This window comes from Perognathus longimembris, chromosome 12 (assembly GCF_023159225.1).
Source record: "Perognathus longimembris pacificus isolate PPM17 chromosome 12, ASM2315922v1, whole genome shotgun sequence".
NCBI classification, from domain to species: domain Eukaryota; kingdom Metazoa; phylum Chordata; class Mammalia; order Rodentia; family Heteromyidae; genus Perognathus; species Perognathus longimembris.
Genome location: NC_063172.1, coordinates 16,301,321 through 16,321,363, shown reverse-complemented (window position 1 = coordinate 16,321,363; position 20,043 = coordinate 16,301,321). Strand labels below are relative to the sequence as shown.

Below are 20,043 nucleotides of genomic sequence, written 5' to 3'. Positions count from 1 at the left end.
GGATGATCACCCTTTTTAGACAACATCTCAATCAAATGCCAGCTCTTCTGTTACTGTCCGTGTGGCCCAAGGCAAGTTACCTAAGCTTTCTTATTTTTTTTTCTCATGATTTTCAATAAGGATGTTCTTGGTCCTTACTGAATAGGACTGATGGGAAGATTAGTAAGTTAATATATAACAAGCACTTAGAACATTGCCCAGGACCTAAGACTTTTTTAATAGTCATGTGCTTAATTTGTCATTACAATATTCCTTATCTGTCCCATCTACTGCCTAAACCTTCCCAGAAAGAACAGTCCCTACTCTAAGAACTAATACATCTTAACTGCTGATTGCCTTTCATAACCTTCTATATCCTCCATATCTACAAAATACACCTTTGCTGTAAAGTCAATTTACATTTTATAAACACTACCAAATACTTTCTATCATTAAGAAAACAGATACAGAAGGTATTTCTGGTCTTGTCTTCCATCTTCCAACTTCTCCATGCTTACAATCACTATGAGCTTGATCTCACCTTTTTAAAGTTAGTTTTCTTACCTTTAAGAGTTGTACAAAGGAGTTACCATTCAACATGCCAGTTTATGAGCATAATACATCTCGATTACTCATGCTACAAACAACTTCTGCCTTTTCTCCCCATGAATACATTATTTCCCTCTTCCCATTTCCAGATTTGCACTTCCGGGGTACCTTCTACATATTCATATTTACCTCCTTTTTCACTATAATGCCTTTACGGCTTGCCAAACCTCATGACCAGGTCCTAGCAAGCACCTTACTGACTGACCAGTTTCAGGCAATGCCTAGACTGGAGATGGTATGGTTCTTGACCTGCACTGGCTTTGTTTTCCTGTCTGTTGCAGTTTCCTTACCCTTGCCCAACCCTGGAATGCTGCAGTTGCCTGGCAGTCATGCTTTTCTCTCACCAGGCTTTCACGCTTTTGTCCACCTACTCTCTTGCTATAAATGTGTCTACAGTAGGACATAAAAGGGAGAACATGGACGCATGTGAGGAAAGGCATTTAATAGGACAAGAATGGCATGTTAGTAGTCCAGGAAGCTCTGAGTGTCAAAGGAGGATTCTTTTTGAGATGGTTCTCTCATTTTTGTTTTACTGTCTTTAAGTAGCTGTACAAAGAAGTTGCCATCTAATAAAGTAGCTCATAAATACATCTTGATCAATGTTCCCTTTTCAATATTCTCACCCATCTCTTTCCTTCCCATCCCTTCCCTCACTCTTGATTTACAGGATATAATTGAATTCTCTACTGCATTCTCCATTTCCCTACCATGTTCTCCTTGACCCTACTCCAACCCATTTTTTTTTTTTTTTGGCCATTCGTGGGGCTTGGACTCAGGGCCTGAGCACTGTCCCTGGCTTCTTTTTGCTCAAGGCTAGCACTCTGCCACTTGAGCCACAATGCCACTTCTGGCTGTTTTCTATATATGTGGTGCTGGGGAATCGAACCCAGAGCTTCATGTATATGAGGCAACTACTCTTGCCACTAGGCCATATTCCCAGCTACTCCAACCCTTTCAAGTAACTACTTCCTGGGATTGATTTAGTTGAACTTTGCCTTTCTCAGGAATTACCCAGCTTGAGTTCTCCCTTGAATCTACCATATTTCAGTTAATACGTTTGTATACACTTGCATGCCACCCAAGGTATTTACTTACAACTTTAGAAGCTCAATCTTGCTTCCACAGATACTGGAAAGCAAAGGAAGATTGTTCAGGAGTGTGGTGTATCCCTGGAGAAGAGGACACGTCCTTCTAGGAAGGCCCTCCGCACTGAGGAGCTTGGAGTTCGTTTTATTGGCAATGGAGTGGCCCCTCACAGAAGGAAGCAAATATATATCTGCTGCTCCCTATTATAAGTCAACAATCCCAAATCCTAGCTTTCTTTTTATAAGGTGAAACATTTCTGCTCTGTTCCCTCTTTACCCTGATCACTTTATAGACTGCATTACTTCATCTTTTTCCCTTGTGTTTTCAGTCTTTGCAGACTGTGACCAAACTTTCCCTGAAAAACAACTTTAAAACAACACAGACACCTCCAGCGAGTTCTCAAGGGGCGCTCAATGGTACCGAGGACACAGCCTCTATGCATCATCTCCTGTGCAGGTTTTTTTGGCTATGAGACAGAACATGAGCCTGAAATCTTTCACCGATTGGGAGTTTCAGGAAGGAAAGGTTCATCATTTTCAGATGTTTTTATATCTTTCAGTGCTATTCACGGGGCCGAGCCTATAGCAGCTGCACGATAAACACCTGTGGGCCACGTAAAACAGAAACTTTCAAAACTACAGAGTGGCTGAACAGGTGAATCTGGACATTAGCCCTGGAAAACAATAAAACCTCAAACAATTAGCACAGCTTCCAGAAAGGTGCAACGGTTTAGTCCACTAATAGAGAGACAAACACTGCACCAGAGATTTGATCCAAAAGCACCAAAGAAATTTCCACAATGCAAAACATGATTACACAATCTGTTTCCTAAAATGCTTAAGTTATCAAGTTCTAATCAACCACAACTAAATTACTAAACTGGGGCAAACCAAGAAACAACACAATGGGCTTAATAAAGCAGATACTAGAATATAGCAAACTTATCTACAAATCCCAACACAAGGTAAACTGGACGTGGGAGTTTGTTTATCTCTTCTGGGCCTGAATTCCTTCTCTTCTTGGATAGAAGAAAACCTACCTATCTCACTGTACTATGAGAACTAAGTTTTAGAGAACAATATAAAAGATCTTGGCTCAGAATAGGTACAAAATAACATTTCTTGTGTTTGTCAAACAGTTGAGTGCCTTCTATGGACCAGGTGCAGGGACTTGAAGTAGATTACAAAATGAAAACTGTTCTTAAGGATCTAACACCACTTATTTCCAGCCCCTGTGAGGGTAGAACCAACACCCCAGTCCCTTGGCAATGAAAAATACACACCATGTTCATATACAAGTGGTTCCTACAGTTGTAAAGATTTTAAGCATCTTTCAAAATCCTCTTAAGACTTCAGCTAACGATTCCTACCCTTAAAGTCTCACAGATATCTTTGGTAAGAATGACAGGGGACACATGTTTAATTCAGTGCCCTATTTCTAATGTACCCCCAAAGGATCAGCCTAGGAGAATTATATAAGAGGCACTGCCTAAGAAGAACTCGGTCTCTAGCACTCCTAGTTCTTCTGAGCTTACCATCACCTTGTATGACTGAAAATAAAACTATTCTAGAGCAGGGTATTTTGTAGGCCTCAGAAATCATTTAAACAAAAGAAAAAAAAACTATTCTACTTATAACCAACAGGAAAAGAATTTCCTACTTCATATCAATTCCTATGTGACTCCAACACCAGTGATTGATCCTATAGTTTATCAAGGCAGAAGAGTTACTGAGTGGCCACAATGTGGAAAAGCTAGAAAAGAAACAGAAGGTAGATGTGAGACCACGCTAAGCCCATGACCCACACCTAGCACTCCTCTCATAGTGGGAGCTGGTAGGAAAGGGGGTGTCTGAGCTAAGGCCATGAAACAGACGCCCATTTCCACTTCCTTTTTTTGGCTACTGACTACTCCCTCTCCTGTACCTTTAAACCAGTAGTCATCAGGGGAGCAGCCACAAAGCTCCAGAAAAATCTGTGCACACTACACCTACCACAGCCTAGTTAATGGCCTGTTTTCATCTCCATAGAAGGCACAGGCACTTTTCCAAAGCCAAAACCAAACTCTTCATGTAAAATACATTTTACAACCTCAAAGAGCACTATGAGCTCACTAATATAGGAGCTCAACCCAACATTCCAGCCTCTGATCCCGAAGATCAATGAGAAGCCCTAGAAATCCCCAAATGGTAGCATCCAAACAACAGTTCTGAGACCAATTCCATTAGCAAGCCCTATATTCATTTATGCCTGAGAAAATATGTGTGGTGGTGCTGGTGTTGTTCTTTAAAGTAAGCTAAGGCACTGCTCCCTCTAGATACAATGACATCTCATGAGAGACCTGTTCTGATTCAGAATTGCATAGGACGATGAGATGTGAGCCTGATCTCTGCCATATTCAAAAGTGAACCGCACTAGAAACTATCAAGTATATTTTCTTTTCTTTTTACATGTATGTGTATGCGCTTGCGCTTTGGACTTTGGGCTTGGACTCAGGGCCTGGGCACTGTCCCTGAGATGTTCTGCTCAAGACTAGCACTCTGCTACTTGAGCCACTTCTATATTTATTTATTTATGTATTTATTTACCTGGTAGTTAATTAGAGTTAAGAGTCTCATGGATTTTCCTGCCTGGGCTAGCTTTGAACCAAGATGCACAGATCGCAGCTTGCTAAGTAGCTAGGATTGCAGGTATAAGCCACTGGTGCCTGGCTAACGAACATTTTCTTAAGTTTTGAAAGATGAGTTCCAAAACATTGGCAGGTAGGAGCAACCCATCTTGGTAGGTGAGGTCAATTCCTTTCAGATTGAGTTTTTTTTCCTCTCTAGCTAAACTGTTTTTGTAGCCTCTTAAATTAAGTTTTGCCCTTTCCTGCCGTTGTGTCTCTGCCTAGTTTTCACCCAAAGTAACATCTCATTATCTTGTTTTCTCCAAAAACAACAGCAATAAAATCAACATACAGAACTTCATGAAAAAAGTCTTATACTACTTATTATCAAATTAAATTTAGAATTTTTTTACTTGGTATGCTACTGCCAGTGGCATCTTTAGGCAATATCTATCCTTAAATTCTGTAGCAACTGAGGACTCAGACTTGTATATTTGCACACTTAAGGAATTTGTCTTTGGTAAATTGCTCCCTTCTAGACAGTCTAATTATCTTACAGAGAATGATAATCAAGTAAAGAAGAATACATGAGACAAAAAAACCACTTGGGAAAATAGTTTGGCAGTCTCTTATAAAACTAAAACATATTTATGTACTATATTACTTGAAAAACCTCCCTGCTAGTAGCCAAATGGGTGGCCAATGGAGTCCTGTAACAACTGAAAAGCATCAGCAACAGTTACTAAAATAACTCGTGTGCTAGACAAACTTCAATCTATTTATTCAATGGAAAACTATTCAGCAACGCAAAAGGATGAACTAATGTACCAGCATAGATAAAGTGCTATGGAATCCAGTCAGAGCTACCACCCCGTTAATGGCATCTCACTGATGCCATTTATATGACACTCTAGAAAAGGCAGAGCGACAGATAGGGATAGAATTTAAATAAATTAGTAGAGGGAAGGGCAAGGAAGAACTTATGAATTCTATATGACAACAAAGGGTATATATGCTTTCCAAAACTTACAAGGAAAAAAAGATTTTACTGTATATAAATTATACCTAAATAACCCAAACTTTATAAACTTTAAAATCCTAGTATGAAATAATAAAGCAGAAGGGAAGGGGAGGTAAGGAATACTTGAAATGGAGACTGGTGTTTCAAAATGTTTCAATAGAAAATTATATTTTATCTTATAAAGAGAAGCTGAGAAATTTATCTTTTAAATCATATTTAGGTTCCGGTTGTAGATGTGTTGTTAAAAGAGAAAAAAGTCTATTTTTGTTATAAAATGTTGGCAAGAAAATATATGGCAACAGGACAAAGCATCTTTCATTTCACACTTGACTTTTCATAGCCTGGGAAGGAGATCAGTTTTTTCAAAATGTTTGAGAGCATCACTTTTTTTCCCCTTAGAAAGTCCTACTATTTCTCTTGTATACTTAGCCAATTTTCTCCTATTTAATGGTTACCTGTCCTTGGTCAGTTGATATTTTAATTGTCTATAACTTTGTGATTCTAGCCATTCCCCCAAATTTCATTTTCTTATAGTCCATGATATTTTTTAAATATCTGAAACTTCTTTCTGTTCTGCAAATGAGTCTTTTCTACATACTGCAAGTCTGGGTGATCATCGGACAAGAAGAAAGAACAACCTACAAAATTGCTGATGTTAATTGACAAGTTTGGGGTGAGATAAAATATGTAAATGAGTTTTTTAATTAATGTACTCTTGCATGTACCTCCTACTTCCCTTGGTTACCTCATATCTGCAGAAGAATAGATAAGGAACACATGAAATAAGAAACTGATACTTGAGAATGCTTTATCAGGGGCTGGGAATATGGCCTAGTGGCAAAGAGTGCTTGCTTCGTATGAAGCCCTGGGTTCAATTCCCCAGCACCACATATACAGAAAATGGCCAGAAGTGGCACTGTGGCTCAAGTGGCAGAGTGCTAGCCTTGAGCAAAAAGAAGCCAGGGACAGTGCTCAGGCCTTGAGTCCAAGGCCCAGAACTGGCAAAAACAAACAAACAAACAAACAAACAGAATGCTTTACCATTTGCTGATTATGTTTTGTTGGTATTATCCCAACTCTGAAAACCTACCGTCCTTCACTGAACACTTGTTATTCTATTACATACTATATTACCATGGCTTTAGTACTGTCTTCAGTGTGGTAGGAAGATGGACTATATCGCCACCAGGATTAACATTTACTGAGCTTATCTTTGCACTTGCCACACCCGTTCTTCTGAGTCTCCTGGCTATTAATGTATCTTTCCCACAGCCTATGATGACATCACTATTAGTATTCCCATTGGATAGAGAGACAAAAGAGTCTCGGATCCATTCTGTGAGTTATTCAGACACAGAATGCACATCCTCCTCAGACCTGTTCAGCCTCATCTGGCTTCAGAGCTTACATGTTAAAAGCCAACATTGTCAAAATTCTAGGCGCCCTCCCCCCCTTCACGTTTGTGATGTTCACACATTGATAGACCAAGAAAAAGTTCTCTGGTCCTGCCTGAGGTCTCATGGGCAGTGGAAGCTCTGAAGGTCAACCCTAGAGCTGGTCCACACACATCTGTCAAATCACTTGAGATCTTGGGATGTTCTGAACAGAATAACACAAACACCTTTGGCAGCAACAAGACAGCTAAGAACAGGGAGAAGCAAAGAGCTCAACTTGCCAGCTGGATCTTCTGTGCCCCAGCACCCTGGGAACGAGGCTGTGGGAGGCAGTGAGGCGGGCCACCAGTGTCACCCGCATCTGTGCCCATAACGCTTTGCACTTGGAGAGGCAAGCTGTACGAGCATCTTCTTGCACCCACACTTTAGAAGAATCAGACTAAAAATAGTCATGTTTCTCTCATGAGCCAGCTTGGAGAGGATGGAGCTGCTGTATTCTATTTCGGAGAATCAGGGATGAAGCAGCTTGATTTTGCAAGAGAGCAGCTTCCCTTGCTGGGTCCTGTGGTTTTGCTAGTGGCTCATGCCAATAATCCTAGCAGAGGACTGGAGGACTATGATTCACTGCCATCCCAGGTAGAAAAGACTGTGTGGCTCCACAGCCAAAACGCTGGGCTGGAGGCAGGACTCAAGCAGTAGAACACCAGCCAAGTAAGTGGGAAACACTTAATTTCTAAAATCCTGCCTCCTTCCCATACCAGCAGAACAAAAAGGGATGAAAGGTATACTATGCAAGATCTATGAAGGCTGTGAGAAGTGCTGAAATTTGGCCAATTCTAGAGCCCTTAGAGGAACCTTCTTCCTTACTCTCATGTCCAGAGGACTAAACTCCCACAGCACCAAGACTTGGGAAAGTCCCTAGCAGGAAGCACACATCATTCATACAGTGTTCTGTTTCTTGCCCTTTTCTCATTCCCCACCCATTGAAATCCTACTCAAAGGATCACTCAAATGCTATTCCTTTTGGTAGGCTATTGCAGTCCAGCTAAAAACTAAATGCTCCATTTGTTTGCAGACCTCCCACGTTATGTTGCTTGTGCTTTCCTTTAGCACTTGTATCATTCAGGCTAATCTGCTTCTCTCTCCTTCACCAAAGTGGAAGCTGGAATGGGGGATAAGGGAGAGGCAGTGTAGGGTCAGGTCCCTTCTTTACTATACTCCTCTCCAAAACACGTAGAATTCCTTGCTCATAGGCCATATTCTACTATTGACTATCGAAAGATAATTAAAGACCCTCCTTCAGGGCAGTGAATGAGAGTTTCCCTTAGCCTCTCTTTTTCCTAAAGAATGAGATGTACCAGCTTGGGAATTCAAGTATCCTTGGCTTCAGATTTCCCAGCTCACCCTCTGTAACAAGTCAAGACAGCAGCCACTGTGATTCACCATGGCAGACTTGGTATTTTCCATCTCTCATTCTTTGCCCCAGCCCTTGTTCCTTCTGTCATATAAGAACAAGGCTGATGATGGAGAGGGATAAAAAGAAGGGCTGGGCCATGCCAGGCAATAGAAGGATTAGACCCAACCCTGTCTGAACTGGCTAAAAAGGCAAGGAAAGCAATGGGAGGGGCAGGAACCATTGCCCTTGCAAGTTTCCAACCAGAGTTTAAGGCTCTACTTCTTGCTCACTCAGTCACTGCACAGGAATTTTCAAAGACTGCCATCTTGTTACCATCCCCATGTCCAAAAACAGTGAACTGATAGCAGCTGTTGAGGCAGCATTAGTAGAACCTCTTTATTGCTCAGCTCTTTACTAGTCAGATCTGATGAGCTGGAAAACAAAATGTAAGTAAACCTAAAAAAAAGGCCCTGATGAGGAGGAGTGAAAGACAATCAGGGAACAATTAGTTTAACACAGGGCCTGCAGGAGTTAAATACCTATGAGGGAAACTTGTTGAAATTATCACCGCTTTTTGTGTGTGTGCTGGTCCTGGGATTTGAACTCAGGGCCTAGGAGCTATCCTTGCACTTCATTTGCTTAAAGCTAGCAAGGTTCTACTTCTGGCTTTTTTGGTAGTTAGTTGGACATAAGAGAGCCTCATGGGCTTTCCTGCCCAAGTTGTCAATCCATGATTCCCAGATCTCAGCCTCCTAAATAACTAGGATTAGAGGTATGAGTCACCAATGCCTGGCTTGCCAGTCATCTTTACATGTACTGTGCAGATGAATGCAGTTTGGAATTCTCCAGAAGCCTGGAGGGTGGGGGGAGGCTACTGTAGAAATCAAACTCATTCATAATCCCAATCAGTAATTCAGTTGCCTTCCATATGTTTCACAGAGGTTGAAGCTGGGTCAGGCATATGACAAAATGGAAAGGTAGTTAGAGAAAGTACTGAGAGGCTGGCTGGCTGGCAATGAGAGGCATGTCAGGATAGGAGGAAGCCATCTCCCCCACTTGTTCCAAGTGTTGTATAAGGGGAAACTCATCACAAAGATGCTTCCAGTCTCTCTCCATCCTCTTATGACCTCTGCTTAGGAGAAAAGACAACAGCGATCTCATGTACAAGTCTGTGAAGAATCACAACACATAGAGGACACAGCTCCCTCTCCCCCCTTTCTCTCCAGTCTCCTTTCTCTCTCCTCTCTTCTCTCTCCTCTGTCTCCCATCCTCTCTCTCATCTATTTTTCCTCTCCTCCCTCTTTCCCCTCTTCTCTTGGTCCCACATAGAGGCTGCCCATATTCTCTCTGCTCTGGGCTAGCAGAAAAATGGAGGGGTTAGGGGTGCTTCTAGAAACAGAAGTTTACTACTTGACAAAGCAATGTTAGCAGGCCAAAGCTTAAAGAATTCACCCATGTGGCCTTGAGATAAGAGTGATCTTTTTATCGCCTCTTGTTACCCCTCTGACTCTATGTTCTCAATTTAAGTTGGGTAGAGAGTCAGCAATTACTGGTTCCCAAAGCCTATGTACCATCACTGCTTCTCATTTCTACAAGTGTCCAACACTATTTCTTTTCCCCGCCATTCAATTATTATTCAGCCTTTCCAAACTCCAGTGAAGGACTATTTTATCACTTTCACTACATTAAAAAAACCCTACAGAATCTACATATTCAGTGACTTATCTAAAATCACTTAATAAGTTAATTTGATCACTTAAAAGGAAAAAACTCAGACCCCTTAACATAGATGTGATTTAGAGCACATAGCCTTGCATTTGAAATCCACTTTTCTTTAGCAGGGGTGGGGTGGGAGAGTTGCCAGTGCTGCAAATTAAAAAGCAGGGTTTGTTTTGTTTTGTTTTGTTTTTTGCCATGTAAGAGGAGCTATTCTATTTGATTTGGGATAGAAGCATTATGTACAATGTTCATCCACCCAACTTTTCTCATAAAGCATTGAGAAAGAAAAAAGAAACTGGGGGAAATGAGAGAAATATGAAAAAAGAAAACTTCTCTGGGTGTAGAAGACCATGCATTTACACCTCATTCATGAAAGAATTACTATGGGCCTCCTAATTGCCAGGCACTGTTCTTAGAATCCAAAGATGAATACAACCCCTGAATGATGAACATTGTTTTCCTCTCCGAGGACAATATTGCAACCCAGTTCTGATACATAGTGCTTCATCAATAAGTACTACCCAGTAGGAGGGAAGGTGGGGGAAAATGAAGGAGGAGGTAACAAGTTTGATAAGAAATGTACTCACTGCCTTATGTATGAAACTGTAACTCCTTTGTGCATTACTCTGACGATAAATAAATAAATAAAATTTAAAAATAGATAATACCATCAACATGTTCTCTCCATAGAGACAGGATGACTCTGGGGCTCCAGCTGGGACCTTTTAATCTAAGATCCTAGTTCTCCATTAAAAAAAAAGACAATAGATGTCAATACATTCCCAAATTTAATGCAGATTATAATGTGACACGTGTTCTTTGGTTGGAACGCATACTTTCCAAGATGCCCAGCTACTGACAAATGCAAAGCAAAACACTAGGCTAGGAAATACAATGAGATATTCTTAAATTCAGAGAAGAAAATATACGGTATGCATGACACAATAAACAATAGGTACCTCCTTTTCATATTAAGTACTTAGCTGCAGATTCAGCAAAGTGAATGGGCACCCTACTTAAAAATGAACACTTTTACAAGTTCAAGTTCACATCAGAGAAAGGTTACACATCATAAAATCCTTCTAATTTGTTTCTCATTAGAAAGACTGACTGGCATGCAAACTATACTTATTCAATGTCTAAGTCATAATGGGAGTTCCAGAAGCTGGTCATTTTCCTTGGATGTCAGTTTTGTTTCCTTTTCTAGCAATTGTGTTATTGGCTAAAATGGAATTGTGTGGTAGCTAATCTAAATGCTTGAGAAGCCAAGACTCTCTGTGGCTTAATAAGCAGGACAGTGTGTTGCCCACATGGAATCACCATCGTCCTATCACTGATCACCACCAGGAGGCAATTCAGAACCAAGTAGGAGTAGCCCAGTGACGTCAGAGCCAACATGGCTGTTGGCCTCAACCTTCTCTCATGTTTTCAGCAAAATGGCCAAATGGATGAACACTCTTCTAGCAATGAACACCTTTATATATTCAAGTTTCCTTAAGAGAAAGGTTAAGCATTATAATATCCTTCTAACGTGTGACAAGTAGGGAGACTAGATGGCATGAATAAAAAAATCAGGATGAAAGCATATGGCTTTTTCTCTTCTTTGTTTTACATTTTTTGTAAGGATAGAATGGGAAGGGAGGATAGCAAGATGGAGAATCCAGATTCCTTGCAGCCTTCAGTAAAACCTTTCCTTTATTGAATCTTTACACTGTTCCCACCAAGTAAACTGTACAGGGCACATTTTTTTCCACATATGAAAGCTAAAGCTGCAATGTTAAATTATGTGTACTGTATTTCCTCCTCCAGTTCCTCTAGTAAGATGTCTTATTCTCCAAATTAGTGTTTCTCAATGAACTTGAGTAAATTGCATTGCTTGGTCTTGGTCAGGAAATTCTGTGTAGGATAGTCATGAACTTCGGTATATTTAACATCACTGGGCCATGGTCACAAAGTACTCAACACAGCCTTCCTTGTTCCTAGCCACCAGTACCAGTTCCTCAACATCCCAAATTTGTCCAAATTTGTCTGCAGTAGATGAATAGATTCTGTGTTTTTTTTTAACATCAAAACTAAAGACTATGGCAAGGAGCATTTCTTTAAAAAGCTCCTCTGGTTTCAAAGTCCTTTATTTTATAGCATTTGGGTTCCTAAGAAAGACCTCAGGCTCTTATAGAGACAATTACCAAAGCTCAATGAATATACTGACCACGCAATCCATAAATATTTTCTGAGCATCTATTATGGGCAGATTCCATGCTATTGGCTAGGAAGTTCAAAGTCCACGGAGATTCCCCTAGGAATCTCAGAGTTTAGTGAAACAGGTTAAGTGTGGAAAGTATTGGGATAGATTCAATTACTGGTTTGAGGGAAGCTCAGTACAGGAAGTTCATATAACTGGGAAGGCAGAGCATCCAAGATGGCTAGGACAGGTTCTCAGAGGAACTGAAGTGCTTCTGGAACCTTGAAAGACCCATGGGATTCTCCAGGCAAACCCCAGTCCACACTAAGGAAACTACATTTACAAAGACTGACACAGAAGTCATTTGTGGCAAAAGTTTAAAACACTTCTTTCATCACATATCTTGAGACATCATTGTGATTCTCACCTATGGTCTTCTGTTTACTACACAGGTATTTTCACCAGAGAAGTCACATGAACAACAACAAAAAAGGCCATCAGTTTCCTTTCAGAGCTCTCATTTTTCTAAGGTCTGGCTCCACAGGCATAGTCATCCATAGGACAAGAAATCTGATTTTATACTTCCTACAGTGAACAGGAAATGATTTTCAAGAACACTATAGCCTGCCAACAGGTGGGAGTGTCACTCATGTGGGGACACAGAAAAGATATCATAATCAATGTCATCAGTGGGTAAGGTGGAAGAGTCAACCTACTGTTTTCAAACTCAATATGAACATATGAACTTTGCTTTATGTGTCACCAGAAGTCTAGTCTATCCATTTTACATCATGCAAAAAGTAAGACTGCCCTACTCGTATGTTTGCAGAGAAAAAGCAAGGAAGGAATGATGGTTGTCTGTGTTTTAATTTCAGAACTATCAACACTACCTTTTTTACAGAGAGAGGAGAAAGAGAAAAATCTTATGTTTGTTGATACAGTTGGCAAACTGAATGTGGTCAGATGTAGATCTCTGAACCTTAGACCACCCAATGTTGCTAGTTTGCTGAGTTTACGGGTGTTGAGTGTAGGAGTTTGGTTGTGCTACTTCAGGTTGTTAAGACAGTAATTATAAAGAAAGCAGGAATCAGATTGTTTCAGTTTCTCTCTCCTAGGGCAGGGAGTGGTGGCAGAAACAAGTAAACCCTTGCTTCTTGCTTCTTGCATACAAGGAACAGGCTCATTTCCCTTTGGCAAGGAGCCTAAAGCAGCTGGCAAGCATGCCTTCTTTTTCCTACCTCTGTTCCCCTCTGACCCTAGCTGCACTCAGGAACCATAGTTCTAGAGTGAAAGTAGGCCTCGTTTTTCCTACAATCACTTCATTGGAGCATTCAGGCACAATTTGACATTAGAAACCCTTCTGGTTTACACATCTCCCCTCTCAATTCCTCTAAACAAAGAGACGTGTGTTCCAAAGTAAGTGAAACTGAGATTCAAGAAGAAACAAAACAAAAATAACCTGGGGATCGCTCACACCATTACCTGAGCCCATGTTTTAACCAGGAAGTTCAAAGGTAGCAGGGCTGTGCAGACCAAACAGCAAATCCCAAACTCAAAAATTGCAATAGGTGAGAGGAAGGTAGTTTTCAAAGTAAAGGATTCCCCCCCCAAAATCTCAGAGAGGCCACTTGTCTTTCCTTCCTGGCTGATGACAAGACTTCCTCTCTGTGAACTTTGCCAGCCCCAGGTAGGACTGTATAAACCGAGGCAGGTGTAAAGACACTGTCACCCGTGGGTACCTTTGCTGAAGATGTGCTGCTGGGCACAACAGGACAAGGGGCCCTCAACCCAATCGCACACCAGGCTTTGGGATGACGCGCCTGGCCAGGGATTTCTCCCACATGTGGATGGCAAAGCAAGCACCCCCCAGATTGGTAGCCACTTAGTCGGCCCTAGCCAAAAGTGACAGGCAGAGGGACGCCTCAGGACGGTAGCCTGAGGCCGGATGGCTCCTGTTCCCCACCCTACCCCCCACTACCCCCCACCCCCTGCACATCGCTGTGCCGTTAGGTGCACTTTCCATCTCCTACCCTGAAGTCGGGTGCACCTGCGTGTGTATCTCCACAGCAACCGAATGGAGCGCCTTCTGGCCCTCGGCGGCTCAGGTGAGAGCCCATTCAGAGGGAAAGGGGGCCCCTCTCCCCGCCACCCCCTTTCCTCTATTCCCCACCATAGCTGAGCTTCCCCGGGGATGTGTCAGGATTGGGGTGCACGGGTTAAGAGGGAGCTCAAAATGCCCCAAGCGTCCCTTACCTTCCACAGCCATTCTCTCAGAGCTTCCCTAACGCATGCATAATTTTCTCGGCCGAGGTACTCCTCCTGCCCCGCGCTCCCCCCGCCCCTCGCTCTCGCCTAAATATTCTGCGCTCATCTGCTCCAGGACCAACCTGCCGCGCTCACGCAAAGCGAGCAGCCGGCTCCCGGCTCCGCGCAGGGCCGGCTGGGAAGTGTAGTCCGCTCGCTTCAGAGCGAGCCACCCCAGAGACACCCTCGAGCGCCCCACGGAGCACAATACGCCAGCACCCCCTCAAGCCACGGATCTCCTTCAGAGAGGTCAAATGAAGTATTCCTTTAGGGGCCTTTGAGAAGGGAGCGTGGCAGCCCTTGGAGGTGATGGAGACTACAAGTCCCAAGATGCAGTGCGTCGGGTTTCGTTGGGCGCTAAAAGGAGGGACTGGTGATTGAAACCTTTCCTGTCAATTAGCGGCTTCGGGTACCTGGCCAGCCCGGTGGGCCTGGAGGCAGCAGGTGTGCTGGCTTGTGCTGTGCACTCCTTCTGGTTCGCTCCTGGACTTGGCGTCACCCATGTAGTGAGAGCAGAGGTACCAGCTAGCTGCCTGGTTCATTTGAAGGTGTAATTTTTTGCACCCTGAGCTGTGTGGTTGGTGGGGAGTCCCACCAGGGGAGACCAATTTCTTCTGATCCTCCAATGTAGTTCCTGTAGCTAAATACCAATTGTAGCAGGGGAGGAAGGAGTGGCTTTAAAACCCCCAACAAGCAATGGCCCCAAGGAGTCGGTATGAGCAAATAATATTGGAGCCAGGATTCCACTGGAGAACAGGGAGGGGACCAAGGACCACATGGGGCTTCTAAGGTGAAAGGCCTTCAGCTTGCTAGGCCTAGGCCAACTCCTAGCAGCCTGTGACAAGCCCTAATCCTCAGTGGTGTCTAAGAATGAGTGCTCTTTCAACGTCAGAACCTATGCTCTACCTGCTGTTGTTGTTAAAAAGATAAAAAGAAATAATAGGGATGGCAGTAGAATTCTAGAGCTGGGAAATATTGACAAAATCTAAGTGTCTATTTTTTTTTCTTCTCCTGACTGAGGAAATACAGATACACGTATGGCTGATAGGGATAAGTCGATGTCCTTGAACTACAGAGTAGGTTAAGATTAAATTGCTTGAGCTAAAAAAGCCATACTATGTTACACTAGCCAGGCCTCAACTTTGCTAGGCACCCTCCACTATCTTGTTTTTAAAGCAGCCTGCAAAAAAAAAACCAGAAACAAACAAAAAGAACCCAGAATGCAAATATCTGATTCTTGAGACAGACAAAGGTCTGTCTTAGTCATAAGAACTTTCCTCTCAGGCTGGGAATGTGGCTTAGTGGTAGAGTGCTTGCCTAGCATTCATGAAGCCCTGGGTTCAATTCCTCAGCACCACATAGACAAAAAATATTGAGACATGGCACTGTGGCTCAAGTGGTGGAGTGCTAGCCTTGAGCAAAAGTAGCTCAGGGACAGTATCCAGGGCCTGAGTTCAAGCCCCAGGACTCCTCTCCCTGTCTCTGTCTCTCTTTTATCTGCCTTCTGCTGGTCCTGGGGCTTGAACTCAGGCCCTGGGTACTGTCCCTGAGATTCTTTTTCTCAAGGTTAGCACTCTACCAGAATCCTCAGATCTCAGCCTCAAAACAATTTTGTTTCTGAATGTATATATGCACACCTGGTTTTTTATGTTGACTAAGTACCTGCTTAGTCTTTCTGTTCGGTAATAAACATGACTGTATATTACATAGTTTAGAAAACACTTAAATGTAACTCCAAAATATCCTTTGTGATAGTCCTTACTGCTGAGCCCATGAAACTGTGTACAAATCAAACCCAAGACTTCCAGTACAGCAGTAGAGAGAGACCTGTTTAGTAAGACACCATTTTCAAGGAGACAAGAATTTTCCAAGCAAAATTGTCTGACTTGGTCTATATAAAAATCATTAAAGCATTGCTTTTCTTTACATTGAATGCATGGAAATAGAAACAGGTGATGCACGTCAGTTTGGGAAGATATTAAGACAATTTAAAGAGATTTTTGCATTAACAGTGCGTCTTACTGGCCCTTATATTTGAATCCAAGATCTTTAAAAGCTTAAAAATACATTTATGACTGGGCATGAATATGATAAAAAAAAAGTACTCACTCGCCACACATGTGTGTGTTTGTAAAATATCATTATAATGAAACCCACTTAAAGCGGTTAAAATGGAGGTGAGGCAGAGAGCTAAGAAACTGACAGGGATGAATTTGGTCAAAGTATATTATTTGCATGTTTTGAAATATCACAATGAAATCTCTTGTACAGTTTATAAAAAATAAATGAATAATGAAAAATATTCCAAATTAAAGAAAAAATAGAAAACGGCCTTTCAGCCTTGCTCAAAATTATAACTACTTATAGATTTTATAAACTTAAGTGCCCCTGTTCAAGCCCCTAAGGTGGGGCTTGAAAATAAGTATTTTTAGCCAGTGTTAAGAGCTATTGATATCACCTCAGTCCTGTAATTGTAAGAAACCAGTGACCTGAACAAGCTTGAAGGGAGAAATTTCCCTGGAGACTTTAGATAAGAGCATAGCCCAGCTGACACCTTGATTGTGATCTTATAAACCCGAGCTGTGATTGCAAATGAGCTCTCAAATGCCCAAGCTACAAAATTGTGAGCTAACAAGTGGATATTGTTTTAAGTTACCAACTTTGTGATAATCTGTCATTCAACAATAAAATGAATACAGGATACATCTTGTATTCTGACCATATCCTAGCCTTATTTTTTGTAGGAAGAGACAGTTAAAAATAATTATGATAGTAATACCAATACTCTCAAAGTAACTTACCCAGTCCCAGCATTGTTTCCTTTTTTCCTTAGTCCTTCAGGTGATTGGAATCTATAACTTCTATTGTGTAATCCCCTTAAAGAGACAAAAATGTGCCTGAATAATGAGAGGAGATCTGTCAGATACATTTGTCATTTTACTCTAATGGGTGTTCTGTTCAGCTGTCATGGAGTCTTGTCATATCTTCTTGCAACTTACTTACTTCTTCACTCTTGTTATTATTACCTGCTGGAGTCAGACATCTGGTGATTCTGAGTTGTTTCTCCATGCATGGGAGATTTACAAATTGGCAGTATTGGTTCTCATCAAGCTGGAAGAGAGATAATGTGAGTGGATTTATGTATAGCACTTACGTAGAAAGGCACCTGGCTCACAGTTAATAACATATACTTGATAGTAAGAGAGGTAAAGCATACAGCAAAGTACCTGGTTCCTTTAAGTTCTCAAAAATATCACTTTTATTGCCTTTTCTCTGTATTATTACTTATCAATTTACACTCAAGTATATATCATACTTTTCTCTCTCTTGTTTCATTCTATCACATTTATCCAACAAACTTGTATTAGGCAATCAACATGTATTCAATAATTTCATGGGCCTAGAAATTCCTAGATAAGCTCATAGACTTATTAGGAAGGGACCCATGATGAGGGGAAGAAACAGGAGTTAGGTGGGATAGATAAGCAAGCAGATTGTTAAATAGCATGCAGTAAGGGCTATCTATGGTTAGTATAAGAGTTGATTCTATATGTAAACTTTACTGGGCCATAGGGTGCCCAGGTATTTGGATATTTTGTGAGGATGTTTCTGGGTGAAAATAATATTGAAAGAAGTGGATTGAAGCTATATCCTTGACTTTCTTGGTTCTCTGGCTTTTAGACTCAGACTGAAACTAAACCATCAGCTCACCAGGGAGCTGCAGACCTTGAGAATTTCCATAACTACATGAGCCAATTCCTATATATCCTATTGGTTGTATATGGGTAGAGACAGGTATTTGAATGGCAATTACAGGTTGTGCCAATGGTCCAAGGGAAGAAGACACCATGAACATATAGAGAGGTTCAAGAACAGGATGGAGTAGGGATACAGTAGATTGGGAGGTAGGAGAGGTTGATTATAATGGACTGGGTGACACTAATCAAGATCATTATACATAAATTGGCATGTTGTAAAGGTAATAAAATATATTAAAAAAATAAGATGCCCTTTGTCTCTCTAAGAAGCAGCACCATGGCAGTTGGCAAGAACAAAGGCCTTTAAAAGGGTGGCAAAAAAAAGGAGCCAAGAAAAAAGTGGGTGACCCATTTCCTAAGATGGCCAGACATGTTCAATATAAGAAAACCCTAGTCATCTTCATGACTAGGAACCAAAATCACATCTGATGGCCTCAGCGGCTGGATGTTTGAAGTGAGCCTCAGTGACCTGCAGAATGATGAAGTTGCATTTAGAAAATCCAAGCTAATGACTGAGGATGTTCAGGGCAAGAACTATCTGACCAACTTTCATGGAATGGCTCTCACCTGAGACAAAATGTGCTCCATGATCAAAAAGTGTTAGACTGTAAGTGGTTATTTTCTTCATCTGTTCTGTGTTGGTTTTGCTTAAAAAAATTAACCTTCAGATACTTAAGATTTCCTATGCTCAGCATCAATAACCTGCCAAATCTGGAAGAGGATGATGGACATCATGACCCACGAAGTGCAGACAAATGACTTGAAAGTAGTAAATAAATTGATTCTAGGCAGCACTGGGAAAGTCATACAAGTCTTGCAAGTCTATTTATCCACTTATGATGTCTTCGTTAGAACAGTAAAAATACTGAAGAAGCCCAAGTTTGAATTGGGAAAACTCATAGAGCTTCATGTGAAGGTGGAAGTTCTGGAAAAGCTACTGGGGGAAGACTGGTTCTAAAGTCTAACAAGCTGGTGGATACAAACCAGTCTAAGAATCTGTTTTAAATTCATATTTTTAATAGTGACAAATAAAAGGCCTATTTGTGATGGTTTGCATCTCCAAAAAAAGAAAGAGTAGATTCATATTTGAAGGTGCTGAGAAGTGTCTACAAGCACAAATAGATTGTGTACTAACCTGAGAGTTTTGGCTTTCCCTCTGAAAGTGAAGGGAAAACCATGAGGAATAATGAGGGATCCAAGTGTTAGATTTTTCCCACTCAAAACTATTGTGGCATATGTGCATATCAACCAACACTGGACTCTGATATAAACTTAGCAGGATATTATTTCTCTGTTTACCAGTGTTTAGTAACAATTTATTACCAGTATAATAAAAACAGTAATACACTGTTAACCATTAACTAATTTTGTACTAGATAGCCACAATGTGAATATTACAACCTTCTGATTCTCACTTGTAACATCTTCAAGCACTAAGTGGGGGAAAGAGGTGTAAGAATTTGATTTTACCTAAAGGTGATTTGTTTGTGTGATTCTAGTAGAGCAGGGCCTGAGAAGTTCTTCTGGATGTCCAATCTCTCTCTTTATTCAGATTCTTTATTTAGTATGATTATGGTCCAACTATAAGATTAATATTCCAACCTTCCTTTTCTGGCCAAGTGAATCTAGTAAATGTTTTTAACTGAAAATTCCAAAAAGTATATTATTATTATTATTATTATTATTTAGCAGTACTTGAGCTTGAAATTAGGGTGTCAGGGCTTGCTAGGTTGGTGCTCTACCACTTGAGCCATACCTGAGGTTAAAAGGATATTTTACCTGATGTGGCTCCTCTTATTCTTTCTCTAATCTTCCTGCTTCCTACCTAGGACAAAGTATCAATGCAGCATCTTTGAACTGTGTATTATTCTTTGGGACACAAAGGACATAGCAGAAAGAGAGGAAAGATGAGGATTTTGATATCAGTTAGCCATCCATGGACTATCTCTGAATTTTTTTTCATACAACAGGATATAAAATGATATATTAC

At 41.2% G+C, this 20,043-nt stretch overlaps 1 protein-coding gene and 1 pseudogene across 7 annotated transcripts in view; one reads left to right on the top strand and one right to left on the bottom strand.

Annotated features, from left to right (window-relative positions):
* Window positions 1–14,381, bottom strand: part of Samd12 (sterile alpha motif domain containing 12) — a 380,057-nt gene extending 365,676 nt beyond the window's left edge. For 6 of the 7 annotated variants that reach the window (XM_048358515.1, XM_048358513.1, XM_048358514.1 and 3 more), the window contains exon 1: window positions 14,245–14,381. In XM_048358515.1, coding sequence (XP_048214472.1) covers window positions 14,245–14,257 — 13 coding nt within the window. In that variant the 5' untranslated portion in view covers window positions 14,258–14,381. The remainder of the gene's footprint in view (window positions 1–14,244) is intronic. The other variant, XM_048358517.1, reaches the window with a different exon arrangement.
* A 3,949-nt stretch (window positions 14,382–18,330) lies between these two features.
* On the top strand, window positions 18,331–19,072 carry LOC125360582 (annotated as a pseudogene).
* The last annotated feature ends 971 nt before the right edge of the window (window positions 19,073–20,043 follow it).